The following is a 14,294-nucleotide window of genomic DNA, read 5'->3' as shown; positions in this document are numbered from 1 at the left end:
CAGGGGGCAGCTGTTCTACAGGTCTGTGAGCTGTGCTTTTTGGCAGTTTCCTGAAGACTTTACGGGCTCAATAACTTCATTCAAGTCTTAGTTAATAAAACATGAAGCTTATTTAGTAAATTTTAGTCATTATATTGGTATACCTTTTTTTTTTAACAACTATCTCTACATAAGGTGGATCTGCAAATTGTTTTGCATTTTCATATGAAAAAATTGTTTTAAAGTAATGATATTTAATGATGATAATTTTCTGTCACATGGTTTACATATTTACATAATGATACCTTATGTAATACTGCAGTGTATACAAGCTTAATATATAAATAGAGCATTGGTCTATAAAAAAATTTTATTTGGCAAAAAGTAGCTGTGTTAAATGAAAATATTACACTGAAATTGGGTGGAGCGCAGTAAAATAAAATTATGTGGAATGCAAATTAAAACAAAAGAGCAGAGGAAAGTGGACAGATGATTTTTTTAAAGTCTTAATTATAATGTCATATAATGATTGATAAAGGACAGAATTATCTTTGTAAATAATAGGATTCAGGTGATTTGATTAAGTCAGACTTATTGTTTGACAAAGTGTGTACTGCTTAATTGCTATAATAACTTGAACTCAAAAGTTGAAACTGTGGGCATATACACCACGTAGCACATTTAAACCAACAATAGCTAGAGTGCTTTAAAGACGAGGACATTTATTTTCCTAGTCTAAAAAGAAACAAATATAAGAAAAGCTGGAAGGTAGGTTTTGTCCTATGAACAAAAGTAAAAATCACAGACATTTTCTGATCATTAAAATGTGTTTGATTTAGGAAAGTGATGATGTTTTTCAAACTGATCAGTGGATAAAAATCCACAGACCTTTAACCTACTTTATAGGTTTAAAGTATCTGTATTGGTAATGGCAATCCTGGCCGTGTATTTACCTGGTATTGGACTGACACCAACGTTTGCAATTTCACACAGCGTCACTAGATCAGTCGCCTCATCATCAACTTAAAACAGCTTCTTGCATAGGGACGATCCACTCATGCAGTATGTTGTCACCATAATTAAAAATATCAAAAACAAGTTTTTTTATGTATGAAAAACATTTATTTTCACACATTACATACAACAAATGATCTATTCAATAATTATAAGTTTTAAATTTTGTTTGTCAATTTAGAAAACAACAATAAAAACACTCAGTTTGCCCTACAGATACATGCAAATGTGTCATAGATTTCTTCGCACATGTACAAATTAATGAGAGCAAAATCTGTAATGAGGGAGCGCTTCTGATTTCTTCATTAAGTTAACATCATAAAGTGAAAGACAAAAACATATAAAGCCATCAATATGAATATGAATTTTTATCAATGTATTTTGAATCCAGATTTAAACCCACATGGATATGAAAGACTATAAATGTTTGAGTTTACAGAACTTGGCACTTGCTCCAAAAACAAACCAACCATTAAGTCGAAGTCCAGCATGGAGCGGCTGAGTGAATGTGGTCTGCACTCTGTGGAGGAGGGTCATGGTTTCAGAGATGCTGTAGAAAGACAGAATACCTGCACTGTGGTCCAGGTACACTCCTATCCTGGAGGACTGTGGACCTGAGATGAGGGTTTGGATGTTGTTGTGCCAGAATGTATAACTGTTTTGGGAACATTTCAATGCCCAAGATCTTGCATTACCTCCAAATCCACATTCATTCCCCATCCCCACTCTGTTGATATTCTTGTATGCAACTGCTACATGAACTCCTCCTCTCCACTCAACTTCCCAGTAACAACGTCCAGTCAGTCTATCTGTGCTCAGAACCTGCCAGTAATCAGTGAATCTGTCTGGATGATCAGAATAGGGCTGTTGATTATTCATTGCTGTCGTTTTTCTGTTCCTCTCTGATAACAGCAGCCATGTGTTTGCTGTGTTTGGATCCAGTGTCATTTCACGTGATAATTTTAAGAATCCAGCTCTGGTCTTTGGCTCTGCTTGTGGATCTGAGAGTAAAACATCCACTTCAGTGACTATCAGTGAGATGTCTGTGCATTTCTCTCTCAGAATGTGCTGCAGTTTATCTCTGACCTCTGCCACAGCTGTTGTCACAACTTCAAAGTACCCCAGAGGACGCATATTGATGCTGGATGATTCTGTTGACTCAGTGAGTGCTGACAGTGAGAGATAATTTTGTAGAAATTGGTTGTGATCCTCTGTGTTTAAGAGCTCTTTCAGCTCAGTGTCTTTCCTCTTCAGCTCAGTGATCTCCATCTCCAGCTTCTCCTGAAGCTCTTTGACTCGACTCACTTCAGTTTCCTGCTGGGATCTGATCTGCTGCTTCACATCAGAGCAGCTTTTCTGGATGAGGCAGATCAGCTCAGTGAAGATCTTCTCACTTTCCTCCACTGCTTTATCAGCAGACCGACTGATGGCCTCCACCTCGTGTTGAAGGAGTTTCACATCTTTTTCTTTGTCCTGGATTCTCTGCTGGATATTTTCTTGACTCACCTCGAGCTCCTTCTGCCTCTCAGTCCTTTCTGCTGCAGCTGAGATCGTGTTGTGGCCTTTATGTTCATCCATTGAGCAGAGATAACAGATACTCTGATGATCAGTACGGCAATAAATCTTCATCACCTCATCATGACGAGAGCAGATGTTGTCCTGGAGCTTCTTGGAGGGCTCCACCAGCTTGTGTTTCTTGAATGTAAGTGAATCATAGTGCGGCTGGAGGTGTTTCTCACAGTAAGACGCCAGACAGACTAAACAAGACTTGATGGCTTTCAGTTTTACTCCAGTGCAGAAATCACAGGCCACATCTTCAGGTTCAGCATAACTGTGATCAGAAGGAGCAGCTTGGAGCCCAATCTTCTTCAGCTCATCCACTAAATCTGCTAACATGGTGCTCTTCACCAGCGCAGGCCTTGGTGTGAAAGTCTGCCTACACTGGGGGCAGCTGTGGATTTGCTTTGTATCCTCCGAATCCCATTGAGTTTTAATGCAGTTCATGCAGTAGCTGTGTCCACAGGGAATAGTCGCTGGATCCGTCAGTAAATCCAAGCAGATTGAACAGCAGAATTTTTCCTTGTCCATTAGATTTTTGTGCTGTGCCATTTCACTCTCTCAGTGACTCTCGTTTAGTTTCACTTTGTCCGAACAGAAACAAACTCTGTTCTCTGAAGGGAACAGATCTCTGCTCTCAAGCACCTCCCACAGGAAATGAGGCTGAACTGCAACTGCTCTTGGCAGCATGTTGTTTAAATCCATCCTTAAAAATAGAGATCAGTAAAGGCGAAGTGCCAGAGAAATATCGCGATAGAGCAACAAAAAGCTGTTATGAGATGCAGACTATGCTTTGCATGCAAGCATGACATGCTGTGACATGTAGCAGCTTAGAATTCATTTAATATTTTTCCTCATGTTTTGGAAAAACAAACTTTACATTTTGAAATTATTTAATCTTAGTTTAATTCAATTCCGTTTAATTTATATAGCGCCAAATCAAATCATTTCCATCTCTGAAAGTAAAGCTATTGCACTTTAACATCTTTTTCTCCATGAAAAATACAAAAATTGTACCTTTACCTGGCAGAACAAGCCATGGTGGAGCCACCAAGTGCCCTACTCGCACTGGTTCAAGAGAACAGAGGTGCACAGAGGTGGACTACATCTTACACAGAGGGAGCAATCCAGAAAGGATAGAAGACCCAAGGTGGTGTCAGGGGAGAATGTTAAGAAGAGGAATTAAATGAAGGCAGAGGCAAGGATTACGTGGCACTGCGTAGTAGAGAAGACATTTCACTAGGAAAAGTTCAGCACTAGCTGTTTGGTGTTTCCTCTGAACAGAGTCAAGAGGACAAGGAGACTTGATGGTGAAATGAAGGAGGACAGGAAAGTATTTAAAGGAATAGTTTAGCAAAGAAAACGTGGGCTCGTCAGGGAGATGAAGAAAATAGACAGTAGAATTGGGAGACAAGCATACACAAAGGAAAAGGCTTACAGTGAGTTATATGTGAGGCTGGACACCGAGGACTATGGGAAAGAGACAACAATCAATGAGCAGCACTGTGGTTTCCCAAGAAAAACCATCACAGATGCTTTGTTTAAGAGTGTTTTTGAGAAGTTCTTTCTCTTTGTGGAAACTACATATAATAGGGTATCAAGAGAGGAGCTGTGGTACTGCATGAGAAAGTTGAAAGTGGGAGAGATGAGTGGCAGATGGGTCCAAGGTGGAGCTGTGTCCAGTAGACACTGTGATCTGCGGTGAGAGTAGGAAGAGGGCGGAAGAGAGGTGGAGGTGTACTCTGGAGAGAAGAGGATTGAAAGTCAATAGAAGACTACATGTATGTGAACGAAGTTAGGTCAGGTGAAAAGGTGAACATGCAAGGAATAGTGATAATAACAGTAGATGAGTTTAAATACCTGGAGTCAACCATTAAAAAAACAAAAGAGAGACAAAAGAGAGTTGAACACTAGAGTTCAGGCATAGGGGAGTAGGTGAAGGTGAGAAGGAAACACTTTGGCAAAGGTCAACCTACTTTAATTTATCTATATCATGGCATTGAACATTTAGTGCATGTTACTTTTTTTTTTTATTGTGAACTCTCTCTGGTAATTCCAACAGTGTGTATTAAAATAACACAAAGATACACAACCTCTCCACATGACAGCTTTATTATACAATAATGACAAAGTGAATCTGGAAAAATAAACATGTTTAGAAAGATTTATGTAATTCATGTGAAAAATAACAATAGCCACAATGCTACAGAAACACCTTAATAAAAACATTCACCCAGAATTTTACCTCATACACCAAGTTTCAACATCACAGTTTCATAAATAACCACTAAATCATGTGTTTCTGCTACAATGACAAACGACTCCAACGCTTCATTTGTGAAATAAATGAAATCAATTAGAAGAAATAACCTGAGATAAAAATGATAAAGAAAAAAAGTGCAGTTAAATTTTTTTTTACAAAAATGAAAGTTATAAGGAAGCCAAGAGGGACCATCAGAGTCGTCTGTTGATCAAATAAAGTGCACGATTTTGAATTTTTTTTATTTTTTTTTAATCCTAAAGTTCTGATTAATTTCACCTCCTTGTGCCTTTAAACTGTTTAAAGAAAACACTCAGAGATGGAAAATCCTTCTTCAATTTGACTAAAGGCAACTCATGTCTACATTAAGGCAGCAGCTTGTAAATGGGGAACAAATCACGAACGAGGTCTGTTCACAGTTAAAATCATTATAACTGACTGAATTTAACCACTTTTTACGGTTTTTTTATGGTTTGGTAGTCTTTTCTAAAATTTCCCATCAGCATTCTGAATGTCTTTTGTTCTCCTCGTGCCAACCCATGTAAAAAAATGGTGGCTTCACTGAACAGTGACGCCCTCACACTTTTTAAGTAAATGTAAAAGCCACCAGGGGGCGATACCTGTGGCTGCAAAAAGACTGCTTGTCTACACAATCTATGCAAAAACATCCCTCTGCCCTGGCCCCACTAAACACTTTCATGATGTTTGGTTTCGGGTCATACTGAATAAAACAGTCATTAATTTACTTAATTATGGTCATTTTAAGAGCCAGGCTATCATTGTGATTGACAAGATATTATCTAATGAGCTGATTGTTTCAAAACAACAATTTGGTGATGGCAAAAAAAACAAAAACAAAACAAAACCAAAAAAAACAATCTCGAAGCTTCACAGCAGTATTTCATTAACCAATGGGTGATGTCCATCTATGCTGTGTCTATCAGGTCTCATTCGTCCATATTTACAATCACTATTTGGAGTGCATAGTTGAGTTCACATAACTGGCTGCATCAGAGGGACTGCTAAACAATTTTCATTGTGATGATGATGACTGGTAGCCCAGGTTAGCTGAGCAAGAGCAGCACTGAGTTTTTTGCAGGTAAAAACAACATTACACGTGTTAGGGCGTTGTTTGGCAGGTGTAGTGAATTTAACGATCGAAGGCACAACTTCTGGCAGCTGTTCATAAAATGTGGTTTAAACATTTCAAACGTCATTTGTGGTAATAATTAAACTCATCGTGGTCCATTTGAGACAATGCTAACCTTTGATAATTTACGTACTACATCAGCAAGTAAAGTAAGTTTGATAGATGAGAAAAATAAAAACACCGTTCTGGTAAGTTCTGTGGAGGCAGTTTTAAAGCCACTTGTGTTGTCTCAGCAAGTTTGAACAAAAGTGATTAAAAAAATAAAAGTTAATAAAACATCACAGGTCATTTTAAATTCATGAAAAATTAGCCCCGTTTAGACTTTTATCTCCTGTTTTTGAGTTTCTTCTAGAACTCTGAGTGACAGCATTTCCTGTCAAATGTCTTTGTGATGAGGCCGATTTAAGAGTTGCAAAGGATCCTTCACGCTGCTTCTGGATTCACCGCTCACCTCAGTTCACAGAAGACAGAAGACTCAACAAACAAAGTAAAGCAGAACTCCTCGTCACCCCGATGTCTGTTACCGTTTCAGGATCTCATTAGAGAGCCAGTCCAGACCTTCAACCAGACCGGTGCCGCTGACGGCGCAGGATGGCTGGACCGACCACTGCACAAACACAGAAGGATGAAAATATTAAAAAGACATAGGACACAGCCGAAACGGTTTATGATTACAGCTTACAAACCAAGTCGCTTTAATCACACTGCTAACCACATGTGGAAGACAGAAAACTCTCCCATGCTCAGCAGAAGCTGGGGACACCTACCGGCTGTGACACTCCTTTTAAACTCAGGGCCTCGATGATGTCACTGACAGACATGGCTCTGGGTAAATCCTGCTTGTTAGCAAAGACCAGCACGGCCACACCCTTCAGCTCATCCTCCTGCAACTGCAACAGGACAATAGAACCAACTTTAACTATGGTCTATTTTAAACTCAGACCTCTGACTGGTACTGTGTGGATTAAAAGCTGAATGAAGGAGTGTCGAGGCACCAAAGTCGTTAAAGTTAACTAAAACTCAAGAACGAAACTAAACTACAAGTAAAAATAAAAACGTTCTAGTTAACTGAAATAAAAATAACAGTTTTATAAAAATTAAACAACACAATATGATTAAAATCATATTATAAAAAACCCCAAAACCTCATACTGAAGTAAAAACACCAAATAAAAATGTAAAACAGATGGAAAAACAAAACTATGACTAAGTTTAAATCTTTTTACCAGTGTGTGCAGCTCCTCAGACGCCTCTTTGATCCTCTCTGGGTCGTTGCTGTCGACCACAAATATCAAACCCTGAAGACAAACACAGACAATATTTATAATGTCCTCACTGCAGCTGCTTCATAAAACACAAACAATTAAAGTCCTGTGTTTACAGCAGCACTCTCACCTGTGTGTTAACGTAGTAATGTCTCCACAGCGGCCTGATGATCGTCTGACCACCAACATCCCAAACTGTGAAGCTGATGTTCTTATACTCCACAGTCTCCACATTAAACCCTGTGCACACGCACACACACGGAACCATGTTTATTATTATTTAACTCTTTTATATTTGTCTTACATAACATAATGATGGAGGTTAAAAATGCTGACCAATAGTTGGGAGGGTGGCGACGACCTCGCCCAGCTTCAGTTTGTACAGCAGGGTGGTTTTACCTGCAGCATCCAGACCCACTGCAGAAACACAAACACACACAGACACACACAAGTGTTACTGTTGAAAACACAACACATATTCAGCTGTCAAATATGGATTTGGGGGCAAAGGATGCAGACATTTTACTTAAGTGAAGGCAATACATAAAATATCCCATTAGAACAACTTTCATTTCAGAACCCCTTGTTTCTGAGGGGCAGCCAATAAGGAAGAAGAGGGGGAGGAACTACAACATCTTGCCTCAGACAGAGGATGAACTTGGCTGCACCAAGGCCCAGTATTAAACAAATAAGGATTATTTGGAACTGTCAATCATGCAAAGCTGCTCTAGCAGCAGTTTTTAAGAATAAAAACAAGAACATTCACTTGCGTATTGTTATGCTACACATCAGTAATATCAATTATATTCCATGGCTGCTGATGCATAAACGTAAAGTAGTATTTTAGTTATATAGCTTGCAGCTGATTACCATCACTTAATATCATCATACGATCTTAATATTGCTCAGTTTTTTGTTTTTAGCTTTCTTTTTTGTTATTAATGTTTATTTTTCTTTATTTAATTAATTGATTGATTTTTCTTTCTTTGTTCAGGTCACACGAATAGTAATTAGTAATAATAACACTTATGTAAGTTATTATTACGAATATGTAAGGAAAATGTCTTCACACTTCAGAGGAAGTTCTCACATATTTTACATACTATAGGTGAATTATAAATATAAAGATCATTAATTTTAATGTTATTTTCACTTTGTAAATAAGAAGTAAGCAAAAACTGCAGAGTCAATAAGAACCAATGATCCTACACGAGACTCATGTCAGTTTAAATTACATCACAATGTGTCGGAAAGAATAAAATTACATGTTGCTGTCATAACAAGTATTAACTCACCCATCAAAATCCTGACGGGATGCTTGGAGAAGAGTCTGGAGAAAATGTGTGAGACGATGACGCCCATGGTTCAGGTAAGCCTCAGGTAGAAAGTGTCTCTCAGGTAGAAAGTGTCTTCGCTCGCTGTGCCTCTGTGTGTCTTTGCATGTGTGTGTCGGTGTTTTATAGCGCTCCATCGTGTTGTTTTGGTCTGTGTGTGTGTTATCCATGGTGTCATCAAGGCTCCTGTCAAATCTGGACACGGTGGAACTAGTAACAACACCGGAAAACGCTGGAAAACTCAACTTCCGCTAACCCAGCTTTCAAATTAAGAGCGCTTTGAAGCCATTGGAATTGTGGGAAAACATCAGAACTGGATATCAGAAGTTAGAACAATAAACTCAGGAACAAGATTACTGTTACACAGCACCGCAACATTTTTACTTAAATTATGTCATGGAAATGCAACAAAACCTCATTCAACAATTTAAAGATTGTTTTTTTCATATGCAAAACAAATTTAATTGTTCTGCGCATTAAATTGCAAAACATTTCTTTAACAAAATGGGAACAGAGGAACAAAAACAATGTAATACGTCTATCTTCCATTTTTACCTTGTTTGCTAAAGTTAAAACTGTTGTAAACCCAACTATATGTGAAATGCTCTTGATCCTCAGCTAGCACTTTGTGATAAGCAAGTGTTTATTTTCTTAATGTGAGTAGATTGTATGTGTTAGTTATGATCTCCAGTCAGGTTTCAAAAGCCATTTTATTGCTTAGTTGGTTCCGAATAATAATAATGATAAGAAGAAGAAGAAGAAAACGAAACAATTCCAATGGCTCGAAAGCTCTCTTAGTTTGAAAGCTGGATTAGCGGAAGTTGATTTTTCCAGTGTTTTCCGGTGTTGTTACTAGTTCCACCGTGTCCAGATTTGACAGGAGTCTTGATGACACCATGGATAACACATACACAGACCAAAAGAGCACGCTGGAGCGCTATAAAACACCGACACACACATACAAAGACACACAGAGGCACAGCGAGCGGAGAGGCTTTCTACCTGAGAGACACTTCCTACCTGAGGCTTACCTGAACCATGGGCGTCATCGTCTCACACATTTTCTCCAGATTCTTCTCCAAGCATCCCGTCAGGATTTTGATGGGTGAGTTAATGTGAGCTTAATTATCAGAGCTTCCAGTATGGCGAGTTCTTACTGATATCGCTGTAGTTGTAGTCCCGTACAAGCAAAGTCTGCAGTTCTGTTAATTTTTCTCCTCACTTTTTGGTTGTTTTCTACTTACAAAGAGCAAATAAGTTTAAAAGTCATGTTTCTTATCTTTATCACCTACAGTATATATCTATAACATCTGTAATTATCTGTATAGTGCATCTGTTTGAGGGGTTTCTTTGTGGTGACTGATCCAAAAGATTTTCACTCAAAGGAGACTATGAAGTCATTTTATCTTATCTCAGTGTAGGATAAGCTTTATTACATAGTTAAGGTTGACCTTGAATATATTTGACTTTTAACTGTTAATTAATCGTTTCAGACTTATATTTTTCTTTACTTATTAAAAAAAATTACTATGACAATCAAACGCAAGCAAACAAAAAAAAACCATGTCATTAACAACGTAAGCTGTTGTGCAGTTTTTGTAAACTTAAGCCTCAGCTTTGCTTCATTCAAATTTCTTCTAATGAAAAAATCTTTCTGGGACTATGATACCTTCAGTTTGCATTGCAAATGAATATTTTTACATAGCCAGCCCTTATTTGCTGTTGCCATATTACATAATACACTAAATACATCGTAATGTGAATAACAATAAGTACTACAGTATGTGTGGCTAGGTATAAGTATTAGATACTTTTATTTGTATTACCGGTACTTAACTGATGATGGTTTACATGCAGAACCTGTGATCATCTTATAAAATATGACTTGTCATATTAAGTGATGGTAATCAGCTGCAAGCTATATAACTAAAATACTACTTTACGTTAACGCATCAGCAGCCATGGAATATAATTGATATTACTGATGTGTAGCATAACAATATGCAAGTGAATGTTCTTGTTTTTATTCTTAGACTCTGCTAGAGCAGCTTTGCATGATTGACAGTTCCAAATAATCCTTATTTGTTCAATACTGGGCCTTGGTGCAGCCAAGTTCATCCTCTGTCTGAGGCAAGATGTTGTAGTTCCTCCCCCTCTTCTTCCTTATTGGCTGCCCCTCAGAAACAAGGGGTTCTGAAATGAAAGTTGTTCTAATGGGATATTTTATGTATTGCCTTCACTTAAGTAAAATGTCTGCATCCTTTGCCCCAAAACTCATATTTGACGGCTGAATATGTGTTGTGTTTTCAACAGTAACACTTGTGTGTGTCTGTGTGTGTTTGTGTTTCTGCAGTGGGTCTGGATGCTGCAGGTAAAACCACCCTGCTGTACAAACTGAAGCTGGGTGAGGTCGTGACCACCATCCCAACTATTGGTCAGCATTTTTAACCTCCATCTTTATGTTATGTAAGACAAATATAAAAGAGTTAAATAATAATAAACATGGTTCCGTGTGTGTGTGTGTGTGTGTGCGTGTGCACAGGGTTTAATGTGGAGACTGTGGAGTATAAGAACATCAGCTTCACAGTTTGGGATGTTGGTGGTCAGACGATCATCAGGCCGCTGTGGAGACATTACTACGTTAACACACAGGTGAGAGTGCTGCTGTAAACACAGGACTTTAATTGTTTGTGTTTTATGAAGCAGCTGCAGTGAGGACATTATAAATATTGTCTGTGTTTGTCTTCAGGGTTTGATATTTGTGGTCGACAGCAACGACCCAGAGAGGATCAAAGAGGCGTCTGAGGAGCTGCACACACTGGTAAAAAGATTTAAACTTAGTCATAGTTTTGTTTTTCCATCTGTTTTACATTTTTATTTGGTGTTACTTTTTTTATTTCAGTGTGAGGTTTGTTTGTTTTTTGTAGTTTTAAGCTTATTGTATTGTTTAGTTTTTATAAAAATGTTGTTTTTATTTCAGTTAACTAGAACGTTTTTATTTTTATTTGCAGTTTAGTTAACTTTAATCACTTTGGTGCCTCGACACTCCTTCATTCAGCTTTTAATCCACCCAGTACCAGTCAGAGGTCTGAGTTTAAAATAGACCATAGTTAAAGTTGGTTCTATTGTCCTGTTGCAGTTGCAGGAGGATGAGCTGAAGGGTGTGGCCGTGCTGGTCTTTGCTAACAAGCAGGATTTACCCAGAGCCATGTCTGTCAGTGACATCATCGAGGCCCTGAGTTTAAAAGGAGTGTCACAGCCGGTAGGTGTCCCCAGCTTCTGCTGAGCATGGGAGAGTTTTCTGTCTTCCACATGTGGTTAGCAGTGTGATTAAAGCGACTTGGTTTGCATAAACTGTAGGGGGGCAACACACAGCCTTGCTGATTAGTGCTGAGAAACAGATTAATAACATACAAGAAGAACAAGACATGTATTATCTGTGTTGGCACACCTGTCAGTCAAAGCAGCCATGCCCTAAATTGAACCCACATGCAGTTATTATGAAGGGGTAGTTAGTTAAAATAATTTGTTACAAGTTGAAGACTTTGGTGAATGCTGTTTGTATCCCTCGTGTTTCTGTGTCTTGTTAATATTTTCATCCTTCTGTGTCTGTGCAGTGGTCGATCCAGCCGTCCTGCGCCGTCAGCGGCACCGGCGTGGTTGAAGGTCTGGACTGGCTCTCTAATGAGATCCTGAAACAGTAGCAGATGTTGGGGTGACGAGGAGTTCTGCTTTACTTTCTATGAACTGAGGCGAGCAGTGAATCCAGAAGGAGCGTGAAGGATCCTTTGCAACTGTTAAATCTGGCTCATCACAAAGACATTTGACAGGAAATGTAGCGCTTCATGCAGCCAGTCATGTGAACCCAGCTTGCACTTGTAAATATGGACGAATGAGCTTTGAGATACAATTGTGGTTAAATTCTCAGCAGGAGAGACCAAAGATGGAGTATTTTATATCTGCTGTTATATCTCTGACAGAGACACGATGGACGTCATGGATTGGTTAATGAAATACTGCTGTGAAGCCTCGAGTTCAGTTCAGTTTTTTTTTTTTTTCTTTTGCGCCATCACCAATGAGCTGATTGTTTTGAAACAATCAGCTCATTGGATAATGTGTTGTCAGTCGCAAGGATAGCCTGGCTCTTAAAATGACCACAATGAACTAAATGGACTGATGGTTTTATTCAATATGAGCTGAGTGCTTAGTGGGGTCAGAGCAGAGGGATGTTTTTGCATAGAATCTGTAGGACAAGCAGTCTTTTTGCAGCCACAGATATCGCCTCCTGGTGGCTTTTTACAATGCACTTACAAACTGTGAGGACTACAGCAGACATTTAGTGTTTTGAGTCAGCTGAAATGTTTGTGTGTGGAAACTTTAATGTTTTAAGACCGGCAGATTCTGATATGTTTTTTTTGGGTGAATGTTTTCAGAAGTGTCTCTAGTTTTTTTTTTTTTTTTACATGGGTTGGCACGAGGAGGACAAAAGACATTCAGAATGCTGATGGGAAATTTTAGAAAAGACTACCAAACCAAACCATGTAAAAAGTGGTTAAATTCAATCAGTTATAATGATTTTAACGGTGAACAGACCTCGTTTGTGATTTGTTCCCCATTTACAAGCTGCTGCCTTAATGTAGACACAAAGTGCCTTTAGTTTAATTGACGAAGGATTTTCCATCCCTGACTGTTTTCTTTAAATGGTTTAAAGGCACAAGGAGGTGAAATTAATCAGAACTTAAAAAATTTGTTATTTGAAAAGCTAAAGAAAATTCAAAATCGTGCACTTTATTTGATCAACAAAAGACTCTGACGGTCCCTCTCGGCTTCCTTATAACTTTCATTTTTGTAAAATCAAAATTTAACTGCACTTTTTCTCTTCATTATTTTTATTTCAGGTTATTTCTTCTAACTGATTTCATTTATTTCACAAATGAACTGTTGGAGTTGTTTGTCATTGTAGCAGAAACACATGATTTAGTGGTTATTTATGAAACATGACTGTGATGTTGAAACTTGGTGTATGAGGTAAATTTAAAGAAGACTTAATGTGCTGCTGGTTTTGTTGGGTGAATGTTTCTGTTAAGGTGTTTCTGTAGCATTGTGGCTATTGTTATTTTTCACATGTATTACATAAATCTTTCTTTCCTTGTTTATTTTTTCAGAGTCCCTTTGATTGTATTTATTGTATAATAAAGTTGTCGTGGTGGAGAGGTTGTGCAGCTTTGTGTTATTTTGATAAACCCTGGCCTTTTACTGGCTCTGCGCTTTGATAATATGGAAATTACTGTTTGAATAGAAAAATAAAATTCACAGTAAAATAAAAGAAACATGCGCTAAATGAGGGGATAGTTAGGATTACAGTAGGACATTAAAAACATTGTACGATGGGAAGCCAGAGATCACAAATCAAGTACGGGCAGAAAGATAAATGAGGGGACAAAACAGCAAAGAGTTTATTAACTGTTTATCCTACCTTCACTGAAACTTCCTTTGAGCCGTGCTTGTGGTCAAACTCACATTCAGTAGGTGGAGCATCAGCAGCCTGAAGCAGCAGAGTTTGGAATTTTTCTCTCCTGTAGCTCGACCCACTCACTCAGTCAGTGTTTGTTTGTCTTAGATAAGAGGTGGAGCTTCTGATCAATAATAATAATACACTCATTTCTGTATTTTATGTATATAAGTTTAGATTAGTTATTTATAGTTGGTTTACACAGCTTTGTGTATGTATGTGT

The 14,294-nt window shown here is 38.2% G+C and overlaps 3 protein-coding genes across 3 annotated transcripts; 1 reads left to right on the top strand and 2 right to left on the bottom strand.

Annotated features, from left to right (window-relative positions):
* Nucleotides 1-1,093: 1,093 nt before the first annotated feature.
* Nucleotides 1,094-4,361, bottom strand: LOC100709791 (tripartite motif-containing protein 16-like). Its single transcript, XM_003448423.5, has one exon. It carries the CDS (start codon nucleotides 3,100-3,102, stop codon nucleotides 1,411-1,413), a length of 1,692 nt encoding a protein of 563 aa, XP_003448471.1. The 5' UTR covers nucleotides 3,103-4,361; the 3' UTR covers nucleotides 1,094-1,410.
* Nucleotides 4,362-4,700: 339 nt separating this feature from the next.
* LOC100691547 (ADP-ribosylation factor 4) lies at nucleotides 4,701-8,772 on the bottom strand. Its single transcript, XM_019359186.2, has 6 exons — nucleotides 8,521-8,772; nucleotides 7,562-7,642; nucleotides 7,356-7,465; nucleotides 7,187-7,258; nucleotides 6,728-6,850; nucleotides 4,701-6,567 (listed from the first exon to the last, which is right to left on the bottom strand). The coding sequence occupies exons 1-6, from the start codon at nucleotides 8,585-8,587 to the stop codon at nucleotides 6,481-6,483; spliced, it is 540 nt and encodes a 179-aa protein (XP_019214731.1). The 5' UTR covers nucleotides 8,588-8,772; the 3' UTR covers nucleotides 4,701-6,480.
* Nucleotides 8,773-9,405: 633 nt separating this feature from the next.
* On the top strand, nucleotides 9,406-13,772 carry LOC102076401 (ADP-ribosylation factor 4). Its single transcript, XM_019359187.2, has 6 exons — nucleotides 9,406-9,664; nucleotides 10,913-10,993; nucleotides 11,102-11,211; nucleotides 11,309-11,380; nucleotides 11,699-11,821; nucleotides 12,177-13,772. The coding sequence occupies exons 1-6, from the start codon at nucleotides 9,598-9,600 to the stop codon at nucleotides 12,261-12,263; spliced, it is 540 nt and encodes a 179-aa protein (XP_019214732.1). The 5' UTR covers nucleotides 9,406-9,597; the 3' UTR covers nucleotides 12,264-13,772.
* Nucleotides 13,773-14,294: the final 522 nt, after the last annotated feature.

The sequence above is a fragment of the Oreochromis niloticus genome, linkage group LG5 (genome assembly GCF_001858045.2).
Source record: "Oreochromis niloticus isolate F11D_XX linkage group LG5, O_niloticus_UMD_NMBU, whole genome shotgun sequence".
Taxonomy (NCBI): domain Eukaryota; kingdom Metazoa; phylum Chordata; class Actinopteri; order Cichliformes; family Cichlidae; genus Oreochromis; species Oreochromis niloticus.
This window is presented reverse-complemented; position numbering and strand designations above follow the sequence as displayed.